A 27126-nucleotide genomic window follows, 5' to 3' on the forward strand; every position below is an offset into this window, starting at 1 on the left:
ACAAATAATTTTAAGGAGATAATCTATTGATAATGGTAATTGTTGATCTTTAATTTGTTAATTGTCCCAGACAAAAGAACTCAGGTTGCAACCCATCAATTTATAAATTGTTAATTTGTAAGAAGATGTCATGATCAGGGCTTCCCAATGTTGGCACAGCAGTGACAACCGTAATTGTCCCTAAACTCTTTTTTTTTATCAGAAAAACAGACTAATATTTTAAAAAGAAGCCATTTTACACAGCACACCATCACAATGTTCCAATTCAATACTATCATAATTATTAGCATCCAGTCTTGTCCTCCAGGCCCTCTGTCACAGCACAATAGATGGATGTCTGTGCTCAGTAACAAACTTAGCAGGGGGTTAGACCTCGCATGGCAACCCAGCTCCATATGGATCACTCCAAGGTGCAAGCGGTAAAGGTTACCCCCAACACATTTGAAACCAACAATGGAAATTGTCAGAAATGCTTATTTGTTTGTGTAAAATAAAATTTCTAGGAGCAATAATAAACAACCTACTGTATGACTAATAGAAAGAAGAACCATTAAAAGTGACCAAATGATTAGACCAGCTACATTTTACCATTTGGCTGCTGACCAAGTTCTCTGGGGAACAAAAGCACATTGGCCAGTTTGCTCTGTATGTACTGTACCTATCCAGAGAGTTGTATGGCCTCTTGTTAATCTTTTCTACACAAAAAGAAAAACGTAAAATTATGATTTCAACGGTCATAATAAATTCATCAAAATAAATTCTCCCTTTGCTCTCAGATAATTTTAAAATTATTATCTCTTTAATGAGACAGTCTGTTTTAACAGTTTTGTCAGGAATCATGATCTTGCTGAGTGTTAATTAAAAAGAGATTATCGTCAACATGTGCAATAATGGACACATTCATCACATGGCTCGCGGTGGAGCTCTTAAAAATTCCCAACAGAAGACCCGTAAGCAGGTGATTAACAGCTAGCTGCGTCTCAAAGCCTTTCTCTGTGATCATTACACCTGTTACAGAAAACACTTCTTTACAGATATACAGAATAGAACTTGTACTTAAAAACATATAGTTTATGTTACTTGTCAGTCTACCTGAGCCTCTAATAATGAACTGGACTCCATATGAACTTAAAGACACCAACTGTTATATTAAACCTCCCACTGCCTAACACACAGTATGACTGCAAATCAATCCCTGCTTTCTGTTTCACCCACATGAGGATGGGTTCCCTGTTGAGTCTGGTTCCTCTCAAGGTTTCTTCCTATTTCCATCTCAGGGAGTTTTTTCTTGCCACTGGTGTCCTCAGTTTGCTCATCAGGGACAATCTTATCATTTTGATTCATACACATTTTTCACATTTCATACAAATTTCCATAATTTTCTTTTGATTGTGTGAAGCTGATTTGCAATAAGGACAATTGTTAACAGCTTTATACAAATAAAATAAAATTGAATTAAATAGTTAATAAGCTAAATATTAACGCAGTTGGACTTGACATAGAAACCATTTGCCATCTGTTCAGAAAGACTTATTAATTGTAATTAATTTGATGTGCTACTATCTCTATTAACAGTTTTTATACAGTTTCAGTTCAGAATATAATCTTATTGATAAGAATATCCAGTCTTTCCCCAGTGGCCAAGAATTCTTTAACAAACTCATGAATGGAATAAAGTAAGGCTAAATTTAGGTGTCAGATGGCCACATTCCCATTTTCCTGTATATTGTCAAATCTTTTGCCCCACCATTTCAGCCTGTGCCTGATACCAACAGGCCATCACTACTGAAGCTCCTTAAATATGAGTTGGTATCAAAAAGTTTCAGGACTAGTTTTGTAACACACCAACAGATGGCAGCACAAGGAGCTTCATCGGGAACTGTGCAACTGGTGCTATTCGGACCACGTGCGTTACCCCGTCTGCTATTTTACCATGGACAGCAAGTTAGGACTGTGTATCATGTCGAACAGTCCAAGCAGTCCTCACGTGTGATTTAAATATGTGATATGTTGCTACAAAGTTCGTCCCCAGCCTAATGACCTAGGAGCAGAAGAAACGAGGCGCTGAAATCTACCAAAAACTCTGTCAGTGTGCCATGGATCCTTTCTGTTGAGGATCATAAAGGTATGACCCTGAGATGAAGCAACATTGTTCACAGTGGCAGAGCCCATCATCCTCGCCACCGGTAAAAAGTGAGGGTAGTCCGTAGCTCGACCAAGTGCATCATTGTCTTTTTACACATTTGCAGCATTGTGCATCGAGAATTAACCCCAAGGGGTCAGACTATCAATAGCAAATTCAACTGCTAGGTTTTAAGGCATCTGAGGGACAAGGCACGGCAAAAGCGACCGAAATGATGGCGCACGCATCTCGAAACCTTTTGATACCCTCTTGTACACACACCATTACAGTTTTTACCCATTGCTTGAACACTATAGACACATGCTTAAACCAAAGTAACGTAACTTGAAGTTGCTGTTACTATACCTTAAACAAAGTGTAACCATACCTTAAACAAAAGTGCTGCTTAGCACTTTAGTTGCAATTCTGCAACACACTCACTCCTTTCTACAACACACTTACTCCTGCACACTACACACTATTTCATACATAAGACACTTCATTCGAAAACGAAATCTATTGGGTACCATTGGGAAAACACATCTATTCAAAATACAAAACACATTGGGCAATTGAAAATACTTAGACACATACCTGAAAATACTTACTTACAAAATGGATCACCAATCAGCCGACTACAAAAACACCTCACTTAAGCCATTTTGAGAACTTTGCAAGCATGGAAGCAGGGAGAGCTAGAGCTAGAGCTAGAGGAAGACAGAGAGAGAGTGGAGGACGTGGTCGAAGAGGCCATGCAAGGACCATTATTTCTGATGACATAAGAGCAACTTTGGTGGCCCATGTCATAAACCATGACCTGCCTACGAGGAAAGCTGGGCAGAGAGTTCACCCTAATCTAAGCCGTTTCACAGTTTCATCCATAATAAGGACATTCTGACTGGAAAACAGGTATGTCTTCAACTCTCTACTCTACTCAAACTGTATCTAAAATATTTACAATACTGTACCATATCACATTGCCGTATCACATGTACTGTATTTCAGGGTGACTAATGCTCCTTTTTGAACAAAAGTAGAGTTTTGTGAACCATACAATGATAACGTGTTGAGATGTTTCAGTACTATGTATGGTATACACAGTAAAGTACAGTATATACAGTACTGTAAAAAAAAAAAAAAAGCAAATCAAAAACAATTTGTGGTTGCATTTTTCTACAGAATGGCTAGGAAACCTACTGGGGGTGGACGCCAGCGCCTGTTCACACAACAGCAGGAACGTGCCATTGTGAACCTAGCGAGAGCAAACAATGCAATACGTCTCCACCAGCTACAGCAACAAATACTTGAAGATAGGCAGGTATTCAACAACATAAATCGAGGAAGCATTACCACTATCAGACGCATCCTGGTAAAGCACAACATGACCATGAAGCAACTGTACAGGGTCCCATTTGAGAGGAACAGTGTCAGGGTCAAAGGACTTTGACATAAATATGTACAGGTAAGTGTTACAGTCCTTTACATTTACAATACAGAATGGGTCCATATAATGCGCATCACATAATCACATTTTTAGATGCAGTTCATGATGCAGTTGTACAGGACAGACCAGAGCAAACCCAGGTTTGTTGTTGTCTGGAATAATGTTAGTTTTCATCGGGCTGCTATCGTCCGGAACTGGTTCACCAACCATGATCAATTTGAAGTTGTGTATCTGCCCCCTTACTCACCATCTCTCAACCCTATAGTGCGTATATGACCGCCAACCACATGCCCGCATGCCTCTTCTGCAGGCAATGGCACAGGCCTGCGGAGACATTGAGGTACGGTCAATCCATGGATGGATTCAGCACACAAGGGGATATTTTCCCCGATGCTTAGCAAGAGAAGACACTGCTTGTGATGTTGATGAGATCCTGTGGCCAGACCCCAACAGACGGCAAGATCCATAAGTCCACTTATGCACAATTGTGTTTTTCTGTGTTTACAGTAGTGTATTATTTGTTTTATTGTTGCTTTAACTGAATTTACTGTACTGTAAAGTACACGACTGTAATGTACAGTATTTAGTATTAAATTTTTTGGGTGTTGTGAAAACGTGCCTTCTGTGGAACTGAATAAAAACAGTGCAAACAAAAGCCTGCCGTGTTTTATATAAAGTAGACTAGTGTGTTGCTGCTGATTTATAAGTGTATTCATATGATGCAAGTGGGTTTCGTTTTGTCATTAGAGCGACATTTTGACAGAGGATTGTTAGGTTTTGACATAGATGTGAATGGTTTATTTCCCAGTGTTGTGTCTTATTTGCTTGTGTGTAGAGTTTTGTAATGATGAGCCAAGTTTTGCAAAACGTGTTCAAGCAACGGGCAAAACCTGGAATAGCACAGAGAAGCATGACCACAGTGCAGCTGCATCAGTTACAGTATAAATGATGTCTCATACCTAAATGACACATATCCTCTGCTGTTTCCTTGTCAATACTAGTGTTGGCCCCAGTAATCAATACTGCTTTTTCCATTAAAGCGAGCATGACTTGTGCATATGCCACAAGCAATCCATTTCTGAATCAGCAAAAAGCCTGCAGGGGAAAGAACCTAGCCAGTTCAAACCACAACAAACACTATTAACTAATATTTAAGGCTTGCTTATTATTTTACCTGTAAATAACTGCACCTGTACAACTAAAATGTAAAAAAAAAATCATCTTCATATTCTTTTATTTGTCACATAAAGTACAAAGCTAGTACAGTGTATTTACAGTATTAAATAAATATTGAATAAAAAACCTAGGCAACACAACAAATATAAATTAATATATATATATATTTATATATTTATATATTATTATATATAAATCACAGAAATTACTTTTATTCTCTATCACATACACACTACTACACTACATCTCAAACAATTTGTAGTAATTATACATTTTTTATTTGTATATTGTTGTGTTGTTGTGCCCTAAATAATCACACATGAATTATTATCATAGCCACAGTGTTTGAGTAATATCTTCTTCAGTGCTCCACTATACTCAATTTGAACTTTGTCTTGTAAAAAAAATGCACAAGATTCTTACAGAAAGCATGCACATTTGCAATGCTGATTCTGTTTCCCAAAAGTGTTGCAGTGGTCTGATGCGTTTATTTTAATGTAATGCTGAGCTCTCTTAAAACTATATAGGTTTGGTAGGTCTTGTAGGTCTTGTCCATAATTCAAAAGTTGTAGACTATTAGCATTACATATTTTTTGTTATGTAGTGATGAAATGCTGTAACTCACTGGTTCCCAATCGTGGTGTTGGAGTACGCTTTAGTTTTTCTAGGGTAACATGCCCTAACAGATCATGTTTAACTCAAAGGAAGGATTAATAATTTTAAACTTATTACTTCAATCAGCTGTGTTTCTAAATAGTGCATGGCATTGTGGAAGGCTGCATGGTGACCTCTTCTCTTCTTGCCTATTAGTTGATTAATAAAATACTACACAGACACAAAGATCGTTTGATCGTGCATTTAATGGCACCAGATTCACACTTCATCTGACATAGCACGCAGACTGACAATCTCCGTATCCGTCGACTGTCTTCTGAGAATCGTTTGCAGTCTTCACCAAATCTCTGCAGCTGTGGACACACAGGCTATGAATAGGGATGGCTGAGCTTATCGCATTAGACTGCACATACGCACTCGAGGCTTAAAGCATATGAAAAAACGACTGCTGACAGTGTGCTTGTTACACAAAGCATCCAGTTAAAAAAACTAACACAGTAATAATATTTTGCATCTTAAAAATATCCATACATAAGGTAAAGAATTTAATACATTATCAATATATAACTACATTTCCAAAAAATTTTGTCCTGTCCGTGTGTGTGTGTGTGTGTGGGTGTGTGTGTCAGCCATAATGATAAGACATCTGTATGTATGTGTAATGTATGTATCTTGATTGCATCCTTTGTGCTGTATCTTTTGCCCGGTACACCACCATGGCCTTCCTCTGGCTCCATGCATTTTTAAAGGATCTCCATCTGTGTATTGGGATTTCTGGGACACCCTTGGTGCATTCAGCAAAAAATCTGCGAAATTACATTTTTTCATTTCTACAGAATATCATAATGAAATAAAATCTGTATATGGGTCCTTCTATAGAAAAAGTGGAATTTGGATCATAAAAATCTCCTGAAATGAATTTCTTCTGGCAGCAAGGTGGCTTAGTGGTTAGCATTGTCACCTTGCACCTCCAAGGTCTGGGTTTGATTCCCACCTCTGTGTGCATGGTGTTTGCGTGTTCTCCCTGTGCTTGGTGAGTTTCCTCTGGGTACTCCAAAGTCCAATAACATGCAGATTAGGCTAACTGGCGTTTCCAAACTGTCCAGATTGTGTGTGTGTGTACAGTATGTGTGTGTGTCCTGCGATGGATTGGCACCCTGTGTAACTTGACTTGTGCCCTTAGTTTCCCGGGATAGGCTCCAGGCTCCTGTAACCCTGTATGCAGGATTAAGCGGTATAGACAATGAGAGAGTGAGTGAGTATAGAACTTTTTTCACATTTACAACTTCTTTAATAGCAATAACTTTTTTATTTTTATTTTTATCTTCCACTGCTGATGCCTATCACACTTTAGCGCATAAACATAAGCTGTAACTCCAATTATACTAGTATCAAAAAACAAGACTCAGCAGTCAGTTGATCTGGATAAAGTAAGCTGGAGACCGATTGTCTTAATTCTGTTGTTTCTGTTGGGACTCCTGAGTTCTGTTGGGTTTCCTGAGACAAACACAGTTGGCACGCAGACTGATTTTCCAGCAAAGGTGACTTTTAACAGGTGTATCGCTATGTATGTGCCTCGCACTGATTTGCCAATTGGTGTGGTTCTTTCTCAGAGGCGGCAGGTTCTTCCATCCTCTCCACCTCCTTATCTAGCCAGTCATTTTCCTCCACTGGTCTGTATCCATTTTATTTATGTGGACAATTAAACTGTACCTAACTGATGGGCGTTGAAAGGCAGTTGGTATCACTGTCCGCTCCTTCCGATTGAATAGCTCACAGATGCCAGTCATTGGAAGTAAAGCAGGATTAATGTGGGAGCACTAAGTACCTCTCATCCCACCCCGCTGAGAGAGCACAGCCAATCACCAGTGGGTGACGTGGCATCCTTCCACTTGACTAAAAGAGAACGCCTGGTCAGGCGTGTCACAAAAGACAATAAACGCTGTTTAGCTGGAGTTAGACACTTATCTTCCTCCCCAGTGATACCAAAAAGAGCAATCAAAGGGCCTGGTTCAAGGTTGCATTTCAATATTCTAAACAAACATTTTGCATTTGTCCAGTGCTCTTCATTTAGTGACCTCTCACTCACACTCCTTAATTTCTAATTTCGAATGTATTTCAAAGTAAAACTCTTTTCTGTAACAGTAACAGCAATGAAATACTTTGGGGTAACTGATATTTATTTCTTATTGTTGGTTATAATAAATTATTGTTTCAAGATTTTAGTGTTTAAATTATTTTTATAAGATACTGATGTTATTGAGAAAAAGATTTATCAAATTATAAAATTTCATAATTGAAAGAACATACTGTATTTTCTGAACATATACAAGTAATGTGTTTGTTACTTTAATTTTAATGGTTTGGATCCAGCAAAACTAAGTGACAGCACTTTCCACAATTTTTGTAGAATGACCCTTATAATTAACACAGTAGGTCACTTGCTCCATGGTGCTAGGGTACACTTGCTTTTCACAGTTTAGTATTTTTGCTTGGTTCATGTAAAGTGCTAATTACCAGTCAGTTTAATTGGTCTGTGTGCACCCTTTGGATTAAAATGCATTTAGTGTCCACAATATGGTGACTGCAATTAAAAAGTGCTATGATTTAAAGAGGGATGCCAGGCTGCCAGTCTGTGGATGAGCAGGACTGCATGCATCATCTCTACTCTGTCTGATCTCTTCCAACCCCGACTGCGGCCAAGTTAGTGCCATCTTGTGCACTATTTTAAAACCGGGAAACAAAACAAAAAAAATTAATAGAAGAAATATAGTATAAGCAATCTTAACAGATATACATTTGCAGGCGCTCTTATCCAGAGCGACTTTCATTTTTATCTTATTACACATCTGAGCAGTTGAGGGTTAAGGGTCTTGCTCAAGGGCCCAACAGTGGCAACTTGGTTATGGGGTTTGAACATGGGATCTTCCAAACCGTAGTCCAATGCTTTAACCACTGAGCTACCCCTGGCCCATAGATATAGGTTTATTCTTTATCTGATCTTTCCCATGCCAACTACTCCCCTCTTATTCCTGATGAAAAATGTTATATTTAGAGATGGAGCAATTTTCCTCTTTCTTTAAAAGAAAAATCAGTGGCATTAAAATTACTATTCTACATCTTTTCCTTTATTTCTACCTAAATACTATTTTTTGGATTCTTTGGATAAAATCATCAGCTCTTTTTTGGGGGGTTGGGAAACTTCCTAGAATCCGTAAGACCTTATTACAGAAAAGTAGACTTAGTCGTGGACTTGCTCTGCCTAATTTTCAAAGATACTACAGGGCTGCACACATGCAAAAAAAATTCTTCTAGATAAACTCACATGAATCTCCTTGGTGCAAATTACAGTTACTGTCTTGTACATCATCCTCTATATATGCTCTACTTTTGCACTTCCTTTCCAATCAAACCAACTTGATATACTGATAATTCAGTGGTACTTAATACACTTAATAATTGGTATCAGTTTAAATGCCGCTTAAAATTTGGAACTGCTTCAGCAATGGGTCCATTTTATAAAAATCATTTGTTCCCCTGTCACTTCTAGATTCTGCATTTTTATTATGGCCCGACAAAGGCATCACACATAATTATAATTCATATAAGCTTTTGCTAGTCTGTCATTGAAGTATGGGCTGCTTGCATCTTATTACTTAGTAACTGGTAAATCAACAAAACCAGGACTTTTCAGAGTCCATTTTTTTTTTTAAACGAAGGCTGGCTGAAATATAGCTTTTTGTTAAGGCCAGATGTGACAGGTGTCATGCTTTTCCCTGGCATTCAGGTCACATTTTCTTTTTGTTCCCAAATTTACAAGACTTTTGCACAGGTTTTTTTTTTTTAGTATTATGTCCACTATACTTGTAATACAGTTGCAACCATGTCCATTAATAGCTATATTTGGTATGATTCAGTTCTGTTGAGTTTTGCACATAAAGATATTATCGCATCTTTGTTGGCCAGACCTTTCATATACACCAAAAAATGTCCCTCCATCTCTGAGTGGATTAAAGAATTAATACATTTTCTTAGGCTAAAAAAGATTAAATACCCACTAAGAGGTTGGACTGAGATATTCTTTTACATATTTACTATCAATTTGAACCAGGTCATGAATCGCAATGTGTGTATGACCTGTCTGATGCACTCAGATCCGTCTTTTGGTCGTGTTCAGGATGGGTACATTTTTCTTTTATGTGAATTTTTGTTATATGATTCAATAACATAATTTGCAAAAAAAATAAAATAAATAAGACTATGTAAATAAATAATAATAGAGAGAGTAAAACAACAAACAAACGAATAAATAATTTACTAAAAAATAAGGAAATAGAGAAAATAAACTAACTAAATGAAGTAAAATCAAAGTGGTTAATTGATTAAATGCAATGTTGAGATAATTCCAGTAATGATTTGTGATTTTTCAATTAGATTTAATGAGTTCAAGAGGTTTGGGATGTCATAAGGGGGAATGTGATATTTTACTCAGTAAAATTTACATTGATGAATGTCGAACTTGGCCATTTAAATATAAAAGTTGACAATGTATTTCAATGATTTGTTAGTACGTATCAGGAGAATACTAACAACAAATCTGTAATGTTGGCATCACACGTTCATTGTTGGTGGTGGTTTGTTGTATTTTTACATGGACTCGTTCATTGTTCTAGGACTAATATGCCTCAACCAATCAGCATTGTAGCGTTGAAACAGGATGTGACGTAGGGAACGAACGACGCCACCGTCTATCGGTGTGTTCCTGAGAACGGAAAATCATCAAGATGTCTCGTCGGTGACGTGCCGGTCATGCTTTGTGTGTTTTGGGTTATTATTAAGGGGTCGCTTCGCTAAAAGCGTTCAATTAAAGGTGAGTATTATACATAATGCACTAAGCGCATCCGGTATGAAACGCATTCGCGCTCTGAATTCGCAGTTTTACCCCAGTGTGCGCATTGAACAAAGTGCGGAGGGTTACAGCGGGGTAAAGCGGCCGCTCGCGCTGTTCCGCCGTCAGAATTACTTGAGCTCGTGCAATTTCAGGAAACGTCAATAAACCGTCTTGACATGCTTGTGGGAAGGAGTTACACTCGTCATACATCTCCCAAAACCAGAAAGTTTCTCAGCTGTGTGTTTAAACCCGTTATCACAGCGTGTGTTGTGCGTTTGTCACACAGTACAGGGACTATTTTTTTTCTCCGCCCCTTTTCAGTCTGTGTGTCGTTTGAGAATTTTCCGGATTTTATTCAGTAAATGGTGCATACACGGACAGCTGCGTGATCTCCACCTAATGATTTGCAGTTTAATGAATGCTGTCCAGATGTGAAAGAAAATTATGAAATAAGTTTACAACTAGTCTTAAGTTTTGTACATACACTTATCCCATCAGCAATCTTACTTGTCAGAGCAGGCTTGCATACATGAAAACTGTTCCAGGATTTCAGACAGATGAGCTTTCTTATAAGTGAGACAATTAGGATCATGGTTTTTAGGAACAATACACTGATTAGTTACGGAATTCCCTAATTACACATTTTAATGCAATTTGATTGCACAATACGTTTCCTAACCATATTGCAATCAATAATATTCATGAAAATGAATATTTATCACTGACCATGACTTTGCATTCGTTGCAGTAAGATGGAGGAAGCGGATTTGTTTATGGAGTGTGAGGAGGAGGAGCTGGAGCCATGGCAACAGATGAATCAGAATGAGCCGCATGATTCACCTGGCCCTGCTGAAAGTGAAGTCGCTTCTGTCTTATAAATTATTTTATTTAAAAAATTTTGACTCGATAATGTTAATAAACGATCGAAATCACTTTATTTTTTCTAAGGTCATATGTCTTATTGGTATTTTGTATGGAAAAGGTCATGATGTTGATTTGTATTTTTATTGTTATCAATAAATCTGAATGTTTTGATTGTACTTTCATTTGCATTAAATTTCTTTTTTTTTTGTATGCCCTCAGGATCTCCATCTCCACCTCCATCTGTGCCCAAACCAGTTGTGGTTTCTAGTATTTCATCAGCCTGTACTAATGTGAATCCTGTCCCACTGCTAACAAATCCATGTAAGTCTTTCTTTTAGGCTTATTCAGACTTAATGTATAGTAGCACATAAGCTTGCAATATTCAAGATGTTTTCTAATGTAATTATTTTTCCAGTGCCAACAGCTTTACCTGCAGGCATCTCTAAAGGTACATCAGGGCAGCAGTTGATCTTGACCCAGGGTGCCAGAGGTTTGACACCTATGGCTTTGTCCCAGGTGATTTTGCCTGGCACCTCACCTGCTGGCAGTGCTGGTAGCAGCCAGCCCATCTACCTGACCACACAGGTGCGAGCTTATACTGAACTGACAATTAGGCACCAATGGAAAGCATAGAAAAATGTAGAAGCATTGACTGTTGAAAATGTCTGTACTGTAATGAATTTGCCTTTTTTTATTATTTATTTTTATAGGGTATCCCTGTTCAGAATATCCAGTCAGGCCAAAGCCCACTGAGCATTGTCTTAAATGTCCAGCATGGCCAAACAGTTCGTCCTATTACTCTGGTTCAAGGTATAGCAGTTCTGTAATAGTACTTAACAGTACTTAATTGGGTTCATAATGTGTCTTTACTATTGCCTATGGTTTATGTAGAAGGAGGAGGAGAAAGATATTCATTTATTTTTAGTTTTTTTCTTTATAGTTTTTGTTAATCTCAATTTTGCAGCACCTGGTACACCTGGACTTTTTAAACCAGCTGTGGGAACAACTCAGATAATTACCCCACCACCTCAAATAAGGCCCACAACTGCAGTTGTAAACCGGGGACAGGCACCAGGCTCTTTTACCACAATGCAGATTCCTGCCACTCTTACCATCCGAAATGCAGCGCCAGCCAGCCAGCCCAGGGCAACGTCTGTCCAAACCTCCCAGCTTTCCACTCAAGCAAACCCCCTCCCCTTTAACACCCAGACTAAAATTGGTAAGCAAACTTTAAGTTTAATGATACTTTTAAACATTAATGTGCATAGTGTTGGATTTTAATAATTTTTAATTGAGCTATAAGTTATCATTACTTTTTTTGTACAGTACTTGATCCTCTTTTTAAGACATTAATTAATGGCATCTAAAGACAGAGCTGTGTGACAAACTGAGACTGGTCTTTTGAATGTGAATTACTTTCTTTCTGAGTCTTTCTGAGTTTATTTAACACAGGCATATCATGATGGTCAATATTCGAAATAATGCCGGGTGCAATATTTATATTACTTATAATGATATGTCTTATACGTCTTTGGCAGTGACTGTCAAACCTGGTGGTAGCAACTTGGACATGCAGAACCTGATGAATATCATGAACTCTGTCTATATCCCTTCTGGAAATCAGCATCAAACAATTGTTGTCATGAGCAATCAAAAGGCTAATGGCTCTGGCTCTAGCTCTGCTGCAGTCCAGACAGCTCTTCCTGTAGCTCAAGCAAATGTTGTGCAAGGTGCGTGTATTAATGTATTATAAATCTGTGATTTTGTGTTATTTTAACTGTAAATGTCTGAGTCAAAAAAAAATATCAATTCAGTTACTGAATTTTAATGCAGTTTTAGGTCTGGGTATTTGTTGACACATTAAAATACAGCTTTTAAATGTTAAAATGATTTTATTTATTAAGGGAAAAAGTTGTCCAAATCTGCCTGGCCCTAATTCTAATTACTGGATGTGCCACCCTTAGCAGCAACAACTGCAATCAAATCAAAGTGTTTTTTAACTGGCAATGAGTCTTCCGGATCACTGTGGAGAAATTTTGGCCCACTCTTTTTTGCGGATATGTTTAAATTCAGCCACATTGGATGGTTTCCGAACATGAACAGCCTGTTTAAGGTTATGCTACATTATCTCAATTAGATTTTGCAAAGCAGCTCCACACCATCACATTACCACCACCACAATATACTGTTGGTATGAAGTTTTTATAAAATGCTGTTAGCTTTAAGTCAGATGTAACAGAATGCTCAGCCTCCAAAAAGTTTGACTTTATCTTATTACTACACAGAATATTTACTCAAAGTCTTGGGGATTATCATAATATTTTTTTGGCAAATATGAGATCAGCCCTTGTGCTCATTTTGGTCAGCAGTGACTTTTGCCTTGGAAGTCTTCCGTTGATGCCATTCATGGCCCAGTCTCTTGTCTATTGTTGAATAATAAACACTGACCTTGACTGAGGCAAGTGAAGCCTGCAGTCCTTAAGATATTGTTCTGGGTTCTTTTATGAACTCCTGAATAAGTCCGTCGCCGTGCTCTTGAAATAATTTTTGTAGGCCGGCCACTGCTGCGAACGTTCACCATTGTTCCAAGTTTTGTCCATTTGTGGATACTGCCTCTCACTGTGGTTCACTGGAGTGCCAAGGCTTTGTAATCCTTTCCAGACTGATACAAGAGAATTACTTTGTTTCTTGTCTGTTATTGAGTTTGTTTAGATCATGTTGCTTTTTAAAATAAAAGTTTTTAGATCTTTTAGTGTGCTTCACTTTTTCAGACCGGTTCTTTTTAAGCATCTGGCAGTAAAATTAGTTTGATGTTCTAAATAATTTAAATGTGACAAATATGTATTATTCTATGTATAATGCCTGAGGTCCTTGTAAGTTTTATTGTAAAATTATATTTTATGAATTACTGTGGAATCTCGGATTGCAAGTAACGAGTACCAAACATTGTAGAGTTTGATTTGGCACGCATGCACTTTTTGACACGTGATTACAACTGAGAAATGGTTCTTTTCTGTCTCGTGCTGTGGAATTGTCGTTAATCGTCTCCCATGCTCGGTCTTAGTGCATGTGCGTCACTCCTATAGTAAACAGTACACGTTGATGTTGACTATAACACTGTGGCCACATGTGTGCATGTAATGTATCTTTTTTCCATCTTTTTATCTTTTTTTAAAGGTAATATGCAGGTTAATTCTTTTTATTTTTACTTTACAGCAGTGATTTCATTAGAATGTGTGCACACTAGAGAGGTTCCTTGTTTTGTGTGTGTGAGAGAGTCATTGCTCTTCTCATCCTACTTTAGCTTCACACGCACGCACTTCACTAACGGAAACACTTATCTATCAGGATTTATTTTTTTCAAAGGTAAAGTGCAGGTTCATTTTGTAATAATTACTTTTAGATACTTTTTTTTGGGGCTGTGGAATGAATAACCTGAGTTCTCATTAATTCTTATGGGGGAAATTTACTTTGATATATGAGTGTTTTGATATACAAGCAGATTTCCTAAACAAATTATGCTTGCAATCCATGGTTCCACTGTATGGCTAATATAAGGTGTAGTTTATATATGAATTTAGAATGGCTGATCATTAGAGATGGGAATCACCAGTCAACCTTTAGATATGATATTACGATTCTTAGATGCCAATTCGATTAAATTTGCAGATAAAATATTGCGATTTTATTTATATCCCAATTCAAAATTTATATTGATATCGAAAGATTTTCAACCAATTTTATTTACAATTTTAACCCTAAAAATGTTCAATGATTAATTAAATGTAGCCCTTTCATTATAACATTAGTTTTCTTACTTAAAATTAAGCGCAGCATTTAAACAACGCAAACCAACTTCAGATACAAGGGTTTAGCATTTAACTGAGCAGCACCTGTCTCTGTCCTCTGCCATAATTATTATTTAAAAAAAAATAATCCTAGCAAATAATTCACTCCTATTATACATGATGAAAATGTGAATGGTAAGCCAGTAGGATCATAAAGAAACAGTGACATCTAACGCCTCCAAAATCTGAAATCTCAAAAGTTAGCACTCGGGTTGAGCGGCTGCAATCGTGCTGATGTACCTGGTGTCTAACGTGGGCATGCTGGGCTTCCAACACATGATTTTCTGCTAATTTTTGCGCTTGCAGTGTTTTGAGACTTCTGTAAGAATGTGTAATGAGTGGCTTTGAGACTAATTTGTGCACAAATTTGTGAGTTTGGAAAAACCTAAAATATCATAACATCCAAATAGCATGGCTATATAAATATCAGAACGTTTTAGCTATAAATGTATACAAAAATAAGCATACTTTAATAATAAAGATACCAATGGATTTACTTGTTAAATAAATAACAATGACTATACAGTTTACCATTTGAAGAACAAAATGTACATCGACCATCACAGTTACCAGAACAACTTTTTGTTAACAAATCAACTTTGAGTCATTCATGGACCATGGTATTACCCTTTTGAGGTCAGCAGATCTGTGTCAGAGAATGGTAGTTTGGTTAATTAATTCCTGGATATGTGAAACTACATAAATGTGCTATAAATATTTACTTTAGGTACTTCTGTATCAACATTACCCTACCTTTGTCCACGATGTGGAGCCCAGTTCAAAATGTTGGAGGCGCTCCAGGGACATATGTGTGTAAGTAACAAAATGCACAACCACCACACAAAATCACTAAGCACTAGTGTGTCCAAAGCTAAAGAGATTATTTATCATGTTTTTTTTTTTTTCTTCTGTTTTATAGTTCTGCTGTCCAGACGTGACTCATACAAGTGTAAAGAGTGAAGTGCCCACTCAGGTAGAACAGAAACAGAACAAACTCACGAAAATAAAGACTGAACGCACAAGGAGTCCGGGACTTGAACATCAATCGAGGATTGTCATGTTGGTAAATGACTTCTATTATGGAACCTATGAGGGAAATCGAGGATATGTGCCCACAGACAACTTAAAAGAGGCTTTATCATTCAGATGCTTTACATGTGGCAAGAAGCAGAAGAACAACATCAGGTTTGAAATGTATTTTAATTGTTAATTTAAGTAGTGGTTAATGGCTATTTTATAAAATTTTTGGCTGAAGATCACACAACATGAAAATCTTTAGAACAGGAGAGTACTTGCAGCAACCTGCTGCTATTATGTTTTTTGGCCTTCTCTGTCTGGCCAACTACAACAATTTTCTTTTTCTTTTCAGGCTTATGAACCACATGAAGTGTCATACACAGCAAAGTATAGAACACGTATCCTGCCCACACTGTTATCGGCAGTTTCCAACTCCATTTCGCCTTCAGTGTCATGTGGAGAGCGTCCATTGCACCTTAGAGTCAACAAGTAAGGGAAATGTCTTACTATCTACCAACATACACAGTTACTACTTACTAGTTAGTTACTACTAGTGGATGAATATTACTTATATGAATTTTCTACTTCCATAAATTTTCTATTTATTTTGTGAAGCTGCTTTGAGACAATGACCATTGTTAAAAAGCGCTATGTAAACAAAATTGAATTGAATTGAATGAGGTTTTTCCATTCACTCTGAACAGTGGCTGTCTGCTTCGCAGTAAGATGTTACGGTATTTTTACCATCTAAATCTTCATATCTTACATATTTTATGTTATGATACACCATAGGGATTGTTCTGTAAAATACGCCATTAGACTAAAGACATTGGCATAAAAACACCTTTTACACTAATCAGCAAATTCTTTCATTCCCATTCACTGAATTTGCAAATTTGGAACTTGTTAGGCTCACAGTATTTATCACAATAGCATTTGCCTGTCACATGTTCAGCAATTACTCAGATTTTCCACAGAGGATTTCAGCCTCTCCTGTTTTTATAAAAAAAAAAAAAAAAACAAGGGCATATTTGTGCTTAATTACCTGATAATCCCATTCTTGCATAAAATGCATGTTTTGTACAATTTACCATATAAAAGTTACAATTAAAAATGTTCTTTTAAGTAAATACAAGTTTTTTTTTAATTAATAAAGATTAAATGATTAACTTTAAGTATAGAATTCACACTTTACAACTTCCATTTAACTTGATTCAGACTATCCAAGTACACAATAAGTAAGAAGAATATTCATCAAAATGATGAGTAATACCATTACGGTTTTGGCTTTGCAAATCTATGTATAAAAAAAAACTTTTTTTGTGCAGCCTGTACTTTTAGTATGCTAATTAGGCCCAATGTCCCTTCAGTGGCACTGCGATCACCTGAGCTGAGACCTCAATATAATTTTTTTCAAAACATCCATCATGGCAGACACGGAGCCAGGTCGGAACAAATAAAAATTTCATTTGTCACATACACAGTCATACACAGTACAATATGCAGTGAAATGCTTTGACAACTGCTCATGACCTTAAGATAAAAGACCTTAAAATAAAAGACTAAAGAATAGAAAATAAATATAAAAAATGAAAGAAGAAGGGAAATTTAACTAAGAAGAATGAAATAAAATTAAAAGGGAATGAAGTTGAATATAGATTGACTATAAATGGAAATGTCACATATTTAAAGTGTCTTGTGCATCCGGCTAACAGAACGTCCAGGGGGTGTGCAAATAGGCTTGAAAGTGACATATTTAAAGTGACTTGTGATAGGGTAATTGTGTAATTTAACTGATGTCCACGAATGGTAGTTGTGCAGTGGTCACTAGTCTAAGTGAATGTCCAGAATGTCCATAGTGAGTGCAAAAACCATATGTGTGTATGTGCAAAATGTATCAGTACTGTGTGTTAGCCTGGTTGAGAGACCGTATTGCCTGCGGGAAGAAGCTCCTTATTTTCTAATTGTGAGATAATTACACACAATTCCGCAGCACAAGAGAAAGAGAAAAAAATGTTGGCTTAGTTGTGATTACATGACGCTCGACGTCCAAACAAGAAACGCATGCGTGATACATGGTACTCATAAACCAAGACTTGTTCGTTTTTTCAAGTCAAAATTTATTTAAAAAAACTTGCTTGTCTTGCGGAACACTCGCAAACCGTGTTACTCGCAATCCGAGGTTTCACTGTACAGGGTATAGAAACTATTCACAGTGCTTCATTTTTTCCACATTTTTCTATGTTACAGCCTTATTCCAAAATGGATTCAATTAATTATTTTCGAAAAAATAACAAATGTAATACATTCTGTAACATAAAATGTGGAAAAAGTGAAGCGCTGTGAATACTTTCTGGATGCACTGTAAGGTATGAGGAAGTAAAGCAAGGAAATCAAAAACTGTGCTGGTGGTAATGCAGGAACAGCATTGAGAAGCACTGCGCTCATAAACCTGTCCAAATGCATGATCTGTGTACTAACCATCAGCATTTCAGATTATTTATATTTGAACTGTTTTTTTTTTTTTTTTTTACAAGTTACATTTTTAAATTTAGGTCCCTAATTGACAAAATTACATTCATTCATAGCACATATAAGTTCTCTGTCGAAGAAGTGACATATATTGTAGATTAATCTATAAGCCAGTGAAATACTGGCCAATAAAAAATAAAAAGCAGTGTTTACTCTGTATCAGATTGATTTCTCCATACTAACTGGTAATCAGTTGTGTTCTGTTAGGTTTTATTGGATTCATTGTTCTTTTACTTTTTGTGCAGCCAGGTGTAAAATATGTGAGTGGGCCTTTGAGAGCGAGCCTGTGTTTCTTCAGCACATGAAGAACACTCATAAACCTGGAGAGATGCCATATGTCTGTCAGGTGAACTGCATTTCCTGAAGCAATATTCTTTTTCCATCTTGTCATTTAAGTGTGTTTTTATCTAGTTAAACACTCTCGTGTTCTGTTTCCAACTGTAATATTTTCAGCTGTGCCAGTATCGATCTTCATTCTACTCTGATGTGCACAATCACTTCTGCACATGGCATGAGGACACCCGCTACCTGCTGTGCATCTACTGTCTGAAGGTCTTCAAGACCTCTGGTACATACCAGCAGCACTTTGCACGCCATCAGGTAAATACAGGTGTACATTCTTTATAATGTAGCAGCATGTTCCCAAATTATGATACTACGCAGATTGTGTGTATTTATTTAATTATTTAGCTGATTCTTTTCGCTTTTGCTTGCAGAAATCGTCAGTTTATCACTGTAACAAATGCAGACTTCAGTTTCTTTTCACGAAAGAGAAGGTTGACCATAAAGTCAATCACCACAAGACCTTCCGCAAACCAGCTCCACTAGAAGGGCTCCAGGCTGGGACCAAAGTGAGTATTAATACCCAAATTTACCTGAACACTAAAGTTTGTGTAGCATTTTTTCTTTCATGAGAACATTGTCCAAATATTAGCACAATTACAGTAATGTCATACTGGGTGGTGCTGTTCATGTTTAATCTATTTTTATGGCTAGACAATTCTTTTACTTGTCCCCCTTGTCTATCTGTCCAGGTGACCATTAGAGCATATGCAGGGCACAAAAGATTTACAGGTCTAACAGGTCCTAAATCATGTAAAGACACGCTAGTACCACAAAGCAGTGGACCTGCTAAAAAGCAGATCACCAAAATGTATGGTTACCTGACCAAGTTTCAGGAGTATAGGTAAGTTTGTTTTTGTATTTGATGACCGTAAGATGTACTGTCAACTCCTCGTCCACTAGAAGGAGCTGTAGTGTAACAAAAGACAGCACAATTCAGTGCTTCAGCGATTCACATTTGCAATCCCAACAGCCTGTCATCTGTACCCAAGTTTTCTTTGAGTCAAGATATTTATATATGATGGGTTGAACCGTAAAAATATAGACTGAAATTTACAGTGTATAATGCAAAAAATATATATTTTTTATTACTTACGAAACATTATTTCATTATAATTAAAATTAAAATTTTATTTGTTACATACAGTCATACACAGTATGATATGAAGTGAAATGCTTATATGACTGTTTTTGACCTCAATATTAAAAAAAATAAGAGAATTAAAAAAAACTTTTGAATGTACATAATATAAAGCAATAGGAATAATAAAAATCAAAATAAAATAGTGGAATAAGATAGAAATAATAAGTAATTATGTGTTTCTGTTTAAAACTGCAACATGATTCTTAGCTCTTATGTTCTTCATTAAAACATGTAAATATTTTAAAATAGTCAACTCTAAGTAGTCAAGGGTTAGAGCAGATGACCATAATAAATCCACAAAGAAAATAAAAGATATCCCTGTATCACATACATATTTTCCCTTTCACAATTAATGTTATGGCTGCAGTGTGTATGTGGGATTGGTAGGTGTTGAAATTTACGGTAAAAAGAAATGTTTGACAATATATTAGCTTCTTTTCTTAGTTACACAGCAGCACAAAAATCATTAAACTATACTATTGCTTTTCACAAAAATGTTATAGGTGGTATTTTGAAGGATATCTTTTAATTATTTGGTGTATATATTATAGTGTAATATATACTGTATATAATCTCGGATAAAGTATATTTTAATGGAAAATGCACCTAAACGTGATTCTTGGCTCTTATGTCCTTCATTAAAACGTTAAAAGATTTTTAAATAGTCAACTCTGAGTAGTCAAGTGTTGGAGCAGGTGACAAGGTGCTTGCTGAAAACTTTAATTGTAAATTTCATTACAAAATACATTTTAAACGATACTGAAGATCACGTTTTAATTACAACAATTAATATTGAAATCACACAGGTTGTACTTTTCATGTGAGAAATTTGTAAAAAGTACAAAAATGGACCGTGGGGGAAAAGAAAGAAGAGAAAGAAAATGGGTACTTATTAACAAATCGATTTTTGTTTATTTTCCCTCAGAGCACTGTTAGGAAGACAAAAGTGTGTTGAGTGCACCTTTGACATCCCAGATTTTGCCAATCACTATCCTACATATGTCCACTGCTCATTGTGCACATACAGCACATGCTGTTCACGTGCATATGCCAACCACATGATCAAGTAAGTCAGTATAACTGTGTAAATATTATGATCATACTGAATAGTAGATCTGTTATCAAAATCTACAATGAATGCATTTGTGTCTTTTTTACTATATGCTATTTAGTTTAATGGTATGTTATTCATGAACAACTATTCCTCTGATAACTGGAGTTTATTTATTTACATATTAATTACATTTCTATTCCAGCAATCATGTTTCAAGCAGATGTCCTAAAGCTCGTTCTAAAAAGGAATCCATGAGGTAATGGCTTACCTTGATTGTTTTTTGTTTTAGTAAATATAAAAAAATAAAAAAATAAAAACATACTTAGTACAGAGGGCTTTTTGACTTATTTTACAGTTGGTTGAAGCTAACGTGTGTTTGGTGTAACTACAAGACTACTCAGGGAGACCTGATGGCCAAACACTTGGCTCAGTTCCCTGATCATTCCTCCTGTGTTTTCAGTCTAAAGGGTAAGTATGATTTCAGGCATTGCTAACATATACAGAGCATTCTCTAAGAAATTGAACAGTGACCGTTTTTTTTTTGGGCGGGGGGTGGGGGGGAGATGGGGTCAGATTTTAAGCAATCATTGTTTTAATAATCCAGTCAGAGAAATAATGCAAAAAAAATAGTGCACAACTCCTTTTCTAAGGGCTATCCAATTTTAATTCTAAATATTATATTACAACTGATAATATAAAAAAAATACACAAAAGATCGCTTTCTGTTAAAAACCCTGACGTGTAGAACAATGGCGCTTGTTGGTCAGAATGACCCTGGAGTTGGTTTTCCGAGGTCCTCTATGCGTGTAGTGTAATTGTAGTATTTCCTAAGGGCATTTTTCCCACTATCCAGCTTTATCCATGCTAGGACATTGTGCACTGTCTTTAAAAAAAAAAAATTATTACACGTTTTAAAGGGAACATACAGTGGTGCCTCCGCATACAAATTGAATCTAATCCAGAGGAGTTTTTAAGACAAAGATTTGTATTGCAAAATGCATTTACCCATAGAAAAGTATGCAAATGCGAATAATCCGTTTTGGCAACCCAAAATATTACCAATATTACCAAGTTCCAACACTATAATCATATTTTACATATGAAAACAATCAAAACATAAAAATTGTAAATTAGAAATGGACACTTAACCTCACTTAACCTTAACTTATGATTCCACTTGGCATTGGCTGCTTTCAAAACAAAACAAAAAACTGGGAGTGGCTCCGTTTTCTTATTGCTGTCGTCCTTGCTGACATTCTTGGGACCCATTGTGCTATGTCCCTGCAACACGCAACTTAGCTTGGTTTGGTCGCTTGTTCGTATGCTGAGAATGCTCCCTATGGTGGGGTAAATTGCTTGCAAATTTTAAGTTATTACGGCAGAAATTTGTTTGTATGCCGAGGTACCACTGTACTCAAACTGTCCACCCGTTGTAATGTGCAACGTTATACCTTGGCATAAATGACTGTCATACAGTAATCTAACCGTATTTTAAGAAATGTAAAACATTGATTATAAAATTTCTGCTGTATACCATCAGAATGAAGACGATGGTTTTCTAAAATACTTTAACTTTTTAAAAAAAAGGACAGTACAAGGAGGAACTATCAACTGCTTTTCAGCTCCTTGCTCTTTCAATAAAAAAGCTAACTGGCACATGGGAACCACTTTAGCATTAAACATATTGTTGTAAAGTGGAGTAGTAGTCATACAGCTCCAAAAAGAAGACTAACTGTGTGTTCCTATGATCCCTCCCCTCCCCTACAGAGTGTCTGGAGACTGATATTGAGTTCTGCCAGGTGGAGGAGGAGGAGGAGGAGGAAGTGGAAGGAGCTAATGATGAGGAAAAACCTGACTGGTTGTCCATGGAGAACTGGAGCATTCCGAGTGATGGAGGATCTGTGCCAGAGTTCACAGAGAGCAGTGGGCCACAGCATTCAATGGCTAAAAGCAGTGATGTCCTTGAATACTTCCAGCTACTATTCCCAGACAGCCTAATAGAGCAGATTGCCAAGGAAACCAATGCTTATGCTGAGTATCAGCGCTATGTTGGCAAAGGGGACCCCACATGGCAGTCTCTTTCCAGTGAAGAAGTCAAAGGTTTCATAGGCCTATCTATTCTAATGGGACTGCAAGTTCTTCCAGAGTCAGAGATGTATTGGTCTTGGGAGCATTATCATAGCTGCTCCACATTCTACAGGACCATGTCTGCAGCACGCTTCAAGCAGATCAGCCAGCATATTCGGATGAACAGCATGCTTGCAAAGGAGAAGCATGACAAAGAGGACAAGCTGTCTCTCTTTAGGCCAATGTTGAAAATCCTGGAGACTAGCATGAGCGAAGCTTACAAGCCAAACAAATGTTTGACTATTGATCGAACTTTACTGGGATCTCATGAAAATGCAGCTAATGGGGAGAAGAGTAGAAACTCTCAGCCACGGATATGGCTCTTATGTGATTCAAAGTCAGGGTACTGTCATAAATTGTTGATCTTGACAAAACAGAAAAAGAACGGAGACTTAGGGAGTTTGGTTGTGCCATATCTTGTTAAGGGCCTTGAAGGTAAGCATCATCAGATATTCATATCAAGCCTGCTAACAAGTATTCCCCTAATGAAGGACTTGTACAAACAGAACATCTACTGTTCCAGCTCAAGCCCCACATGTGGCACAGTACTCCCTACAGACTTTTGGGATCTGCCTGCATTGAAGAACACTGGAGATTATGTTCAATTTGAGCATCCCCCTGTGCTGGTCACCAGATGGAAGGATGCAAAAGAGATGGTCTGCATTTCTACAAATGCTGTGGCTGGCCTGCCAGACAAGGTGTGGAGGAGGTCCACTAGTAAGGCAGGGGAACTCTCTACCATTTCAAGACCTTTGGCTTTTAAGCTACTGCAAGATAACATGCGCGGTGTGGACATCTGCAGTCAGCTCCTTGCCTGCAACCAGCTAGGAGGATTGGTTCTTGACACAAACTGGCGACATCTTTTTTGGTTCCTGGTCAACTTGAGCATCATTAATTCCTTCATTGTTCTGCGAGAGACTCGGAAAGGCAACCCACCAGGATGGCTTCATGGAGGCCACTTTTCTCAGGCTAACTACCGAAAACGCTTGGGATACCAGCTGGCCAAGCTTGCTGAAAGGCAAGCTCTTCAGAAGGAAATGAGCAGTGACCAGTTGCATCAGCGGAGACGTGAGGGTAGGATAGAAGCTTTCAAGACTTCTGATGGGGTCAGACATAATTTGGCCAAAATTCTAGAGCAAGATAATGTAAGAATTGTGACCTAAAGCATCAGCATCATAAGTGTGTGGCTGCACTACATGTCAGGTCAATTGCACGCAGATCTGATGCTTCTGGGGTCACCAAGGTTTATCTGCAGGTTAAAAAAAATTATGGGTTATTGAAGCCTTAGCGTAATTCTACAAGTTATAGATTTTTAACTTTATTTCAAAATAATATTCTTTGGTATAAGACACCTTACTTGTTTTTTTTTTGTTTGTTTGTTTGTTTGTTTTTCTTCAGGTAATCCTAATATTGGATTTGTGGAGCCTAAGAGGTATGTCTTTGTGTACAGGGGTAATTAAATACACATGCAGTTAATTAGACTTCCATTGCTTGTTGAATACATTAGCTTTATGGCTTGAGCACAAAACTAATAAAGCAAACTTCAGGCATTTCTTCTCTAAGGATGGAATTGTATTTTATTGTTCCACTGAGTGTGTACTACAAAGCTCTGTACATCGAGTAGCCAGGTTATTTGTTACTAATATCATTGCACTTTATTACAGATTACAGTTCATAACTTTAATTTTATTCAACTGTAACTCAACTGTGGCTATATACAATTTGTCAGTTTATATGCATCGAAAAGGACCAGGCAGTTCTGACTAGATATTGTTTGGATAGTCAACTATTGTAAACATCCCAGTGACTTTAGTCCAGTGCTCTGTAGATCTTAGTTTGGTAACTATTGTATCTTCTTTCAGAGAACCTACTCCGCCTGTTGAGGACACCACTACTCCTAAAAACTTTACTTTTGGCGCAGCAAATGAGGACTCATACGGGATGAATGAAGACATCGATCAAGAATTGGCCCCTCTGGGATCCTCAGATTCAGAATTGGAGACAGATGACAGTAGTCAGCAAGAGCCCCTGGAGATCAGAGATGGGCACAAAGGAAAAGAGTCTTCAGTAAAGCCTAATTCTCCTAAGCCTTTTAAAGAAACTGAGGATATGATGTCTGCACGCCAGCTCCGCATTCTACTGTTTGCATTGTGCTCTGGAATCCGGAAAGCAGCCAAGGACATGGACACAGATCCTCAACTTATTAGGACTTGGCTTCAAGACAAAGAGAAAAGACTAAACTGTGAGAGTCTAGCCAGTAGCAGTGGAGATGCTGTGGAGCATTTGGTGGAGTGGGTACTCGTCCAGCGAGAGCAGCAGCATCCTATCAGAGAGGAGAACCTATTTCAAAAAGCTTCTGAGATCCACAGTCAAACTAACCAAAGCAATTCCTTCCGTATTTCATATGAGTGGGCAGTGACCTTTATGCTGCAGCACAAGCTGGGCATGCACAGTCTTGGCACGCCAGGTCATCAGCTACCACGCAGAATGGAGGAAAATTGCCGAGATTTTACAGAGTTTGTGCATAGACAGATTAAAATACACAATGTTTCACTTTCAGCTGTTGGTGCTATGGATGAACTTTCAATTTTTGTTGATTTTGACCGACTTGTCAATAGTACTGGGGCTTCTAAAGACTCCGCATTCCGATTAGAGGGCACTGGGAAACCATGGATGAACATTTACTTGTCAGTATTGGCAGATGGTACAGTGTTGCCCACAATGTTGTTTATTAAAAGTACCCCATTAGATAGTTTTAGCAAAGGCCTATCAGACTTGGTTAAACTTGAAGCCAGAGTTGAAGGTTTTTCAGAAAAAGAAGAATTAGAGATTTGGACTGCTAATGTATGGCAGCAGTATTTAAACACACAGAATGGCAATAAGGCCATGCTAGTAATTGATGGCCATTATAGCCACATGACCGAAGACTTCCTGTCTATCTTAGGTACAACACACACCTTACCATTGGTTATTCCACCTGGTTGCAGCAGCCAACGGCAACCTTTGGAAATGTGTGTTCGCCCTGTGCTGAAAAAGTTCTTGCTGTGTCGCTGGTCTTATTTTGCAAACCAGAACAAAATAGCTGATGTAAAGCCTGAAGACCTGGTTAGGCTTCTTATGTCCTGGTTAGAGGAGGCCTTGACTTTTTGTTCTGGCAAGCCTGAAATGATTCAGCACTCGTTTGGTCTTTCCAGCCTGATCAAGGAACATGAAGAATGTAAAAAGGATCCTGATGCTCAGTTGAAACTTATGAATACATTAACGGAAGCTATACTTGAGCCTGGAGAAATAGATTATGATTCACAGTCACAGGAAAAGTTAATGGAAAAATGTGTTGAAGGCATCATGGAGAAAAAAGAAAACATAATTGGTGAAAATAAAAGCAGCATACAACAGGCAGACCGAGAAGTACTTGAAGAAACAGGAGATGACAGCGTAACAAAAACTGAAAAAACAGCACAGGCGTCAAGTGAAGGATTAGAGGCATCAAGTGAAGCTGTAGATCTTCTTCCAGATAACATACCCCGCATTATTGAGAGCGAGGGGCTTTCAGAACCCTGTCAGGACCTCGATACAACACAGATGGATACGGGGTCCAATTGCTAATTTGCTACATAAATTTTTATTAAATGATGAACATAGGCAGTATATATTTAATGTATAATCATGATTAATGATTAATTCTAAAGGTGAAATTGTGTCTAAAACCTCAAACTTTATTTTATTGCATAAGGCTGTTGATAACCTTTTGTACGATTTATACTTTTCATTTATTCCTTTGGCTGTGGATTTCTTGTACATAAACGTTTTGTTTCATCCACACAAGTAAACCTGGATGTCTTCACCCCTATGTCTCAGTGCTGATAAAGTTACTATAAAGAGAGCTGAATATACAGTATCTTGAAATTTAATAAATCAATAGACGATAGAAATTTTATTTGCTGCTTAAA

General features: G+C 37.4%; 2 protein-coding genes across 4 annotated transcripts; one reads left to right on the forward strand and one right to left on the reverse strand.

Annotated features, from left to right (window-relative positions):
- Positions 1-577: 577 nt before the first annotated feature.
- si:dkey-23o4.6 (retinol dehydrogenase 13) lies at positions 578-10458 on the reverse strand. Its single transcript, XM_053494505.1, is given in 8 exon segments — positions 578-646; positions 649-771; positions 881-1013; positions 1607-1719; positions 1721-1794; positions 4526-4589; positions 4591-4677; positions 10300-10458. Coding segments are annotated over 8 exon segments (822 nt in total).
- pogzb (pogo transposable element derived with ZNF domain b) lies at positions 10092-27020 on the forward strand. 3 transcript variants are annotated; one of them, XM_053494812.1, is made up of 20 exons: positions 10092-10227; positions 10997-11103; positions 11332-11433; positions 11528-11697; positions 11823-11922; positions 12077-12331; positions 12651-12842; positions 15688-15773; positions 15880-16145; positions 16330-16466; positions 18755-18855; positions 18963-19109; positions 19226-19360; positions 19544-19695; positions 20921-21061; positions 21252-21305; positions 21405-21517; positions 22817-24250; positions 24575-24608; positions 25039-27020. In XM_053494812.1, the coding sequence occupies exons 2-20, from the start codon at positions 11001-11003 to the stop codon at positions 26780-26782; spliced, it is 5466 nt and encodes a 1821-aa protein (XP_053350787.1). In that variant the 5' UTR covers positions 10092-10227; positions 10997-11000; the 3' UTR covers positions 26783-27020. The 3 variants fall into 3 exon arrangements, with proteins under 3 accessions (XP_053350787.1, XP_053350788.1, XP_053350789.1); XM_053494813.1 differs by having other exon boundaries at positions 10112-10227; positions 11001-11103; XM_053494814.1 differs by lacking the exon at positions 22817-24250 and having other exon boundaries at positions 10112-10227.
- The last annotated feature ends 106 nt before the right edge of the window (positions 27021-27126 follow it).

The sequence above is a fragment of the Clarias gariepinus genome, chromosome 4 (assembly GCF_024256425.1).
Source record: "Clarias gariepinus isolate MV-2021 ecotype Netherlands chromosome 4, CGAR_prim_01v2, whole genome shotgun sequence".
In the NCBI taxonomy this organism is placed as follows: domain Eukaryota; kingdom Metazoa; phylum Chordata; class Actinopteri; order Siluriformes; family Clariidae; genus Clarias; species Clarias gariepinus.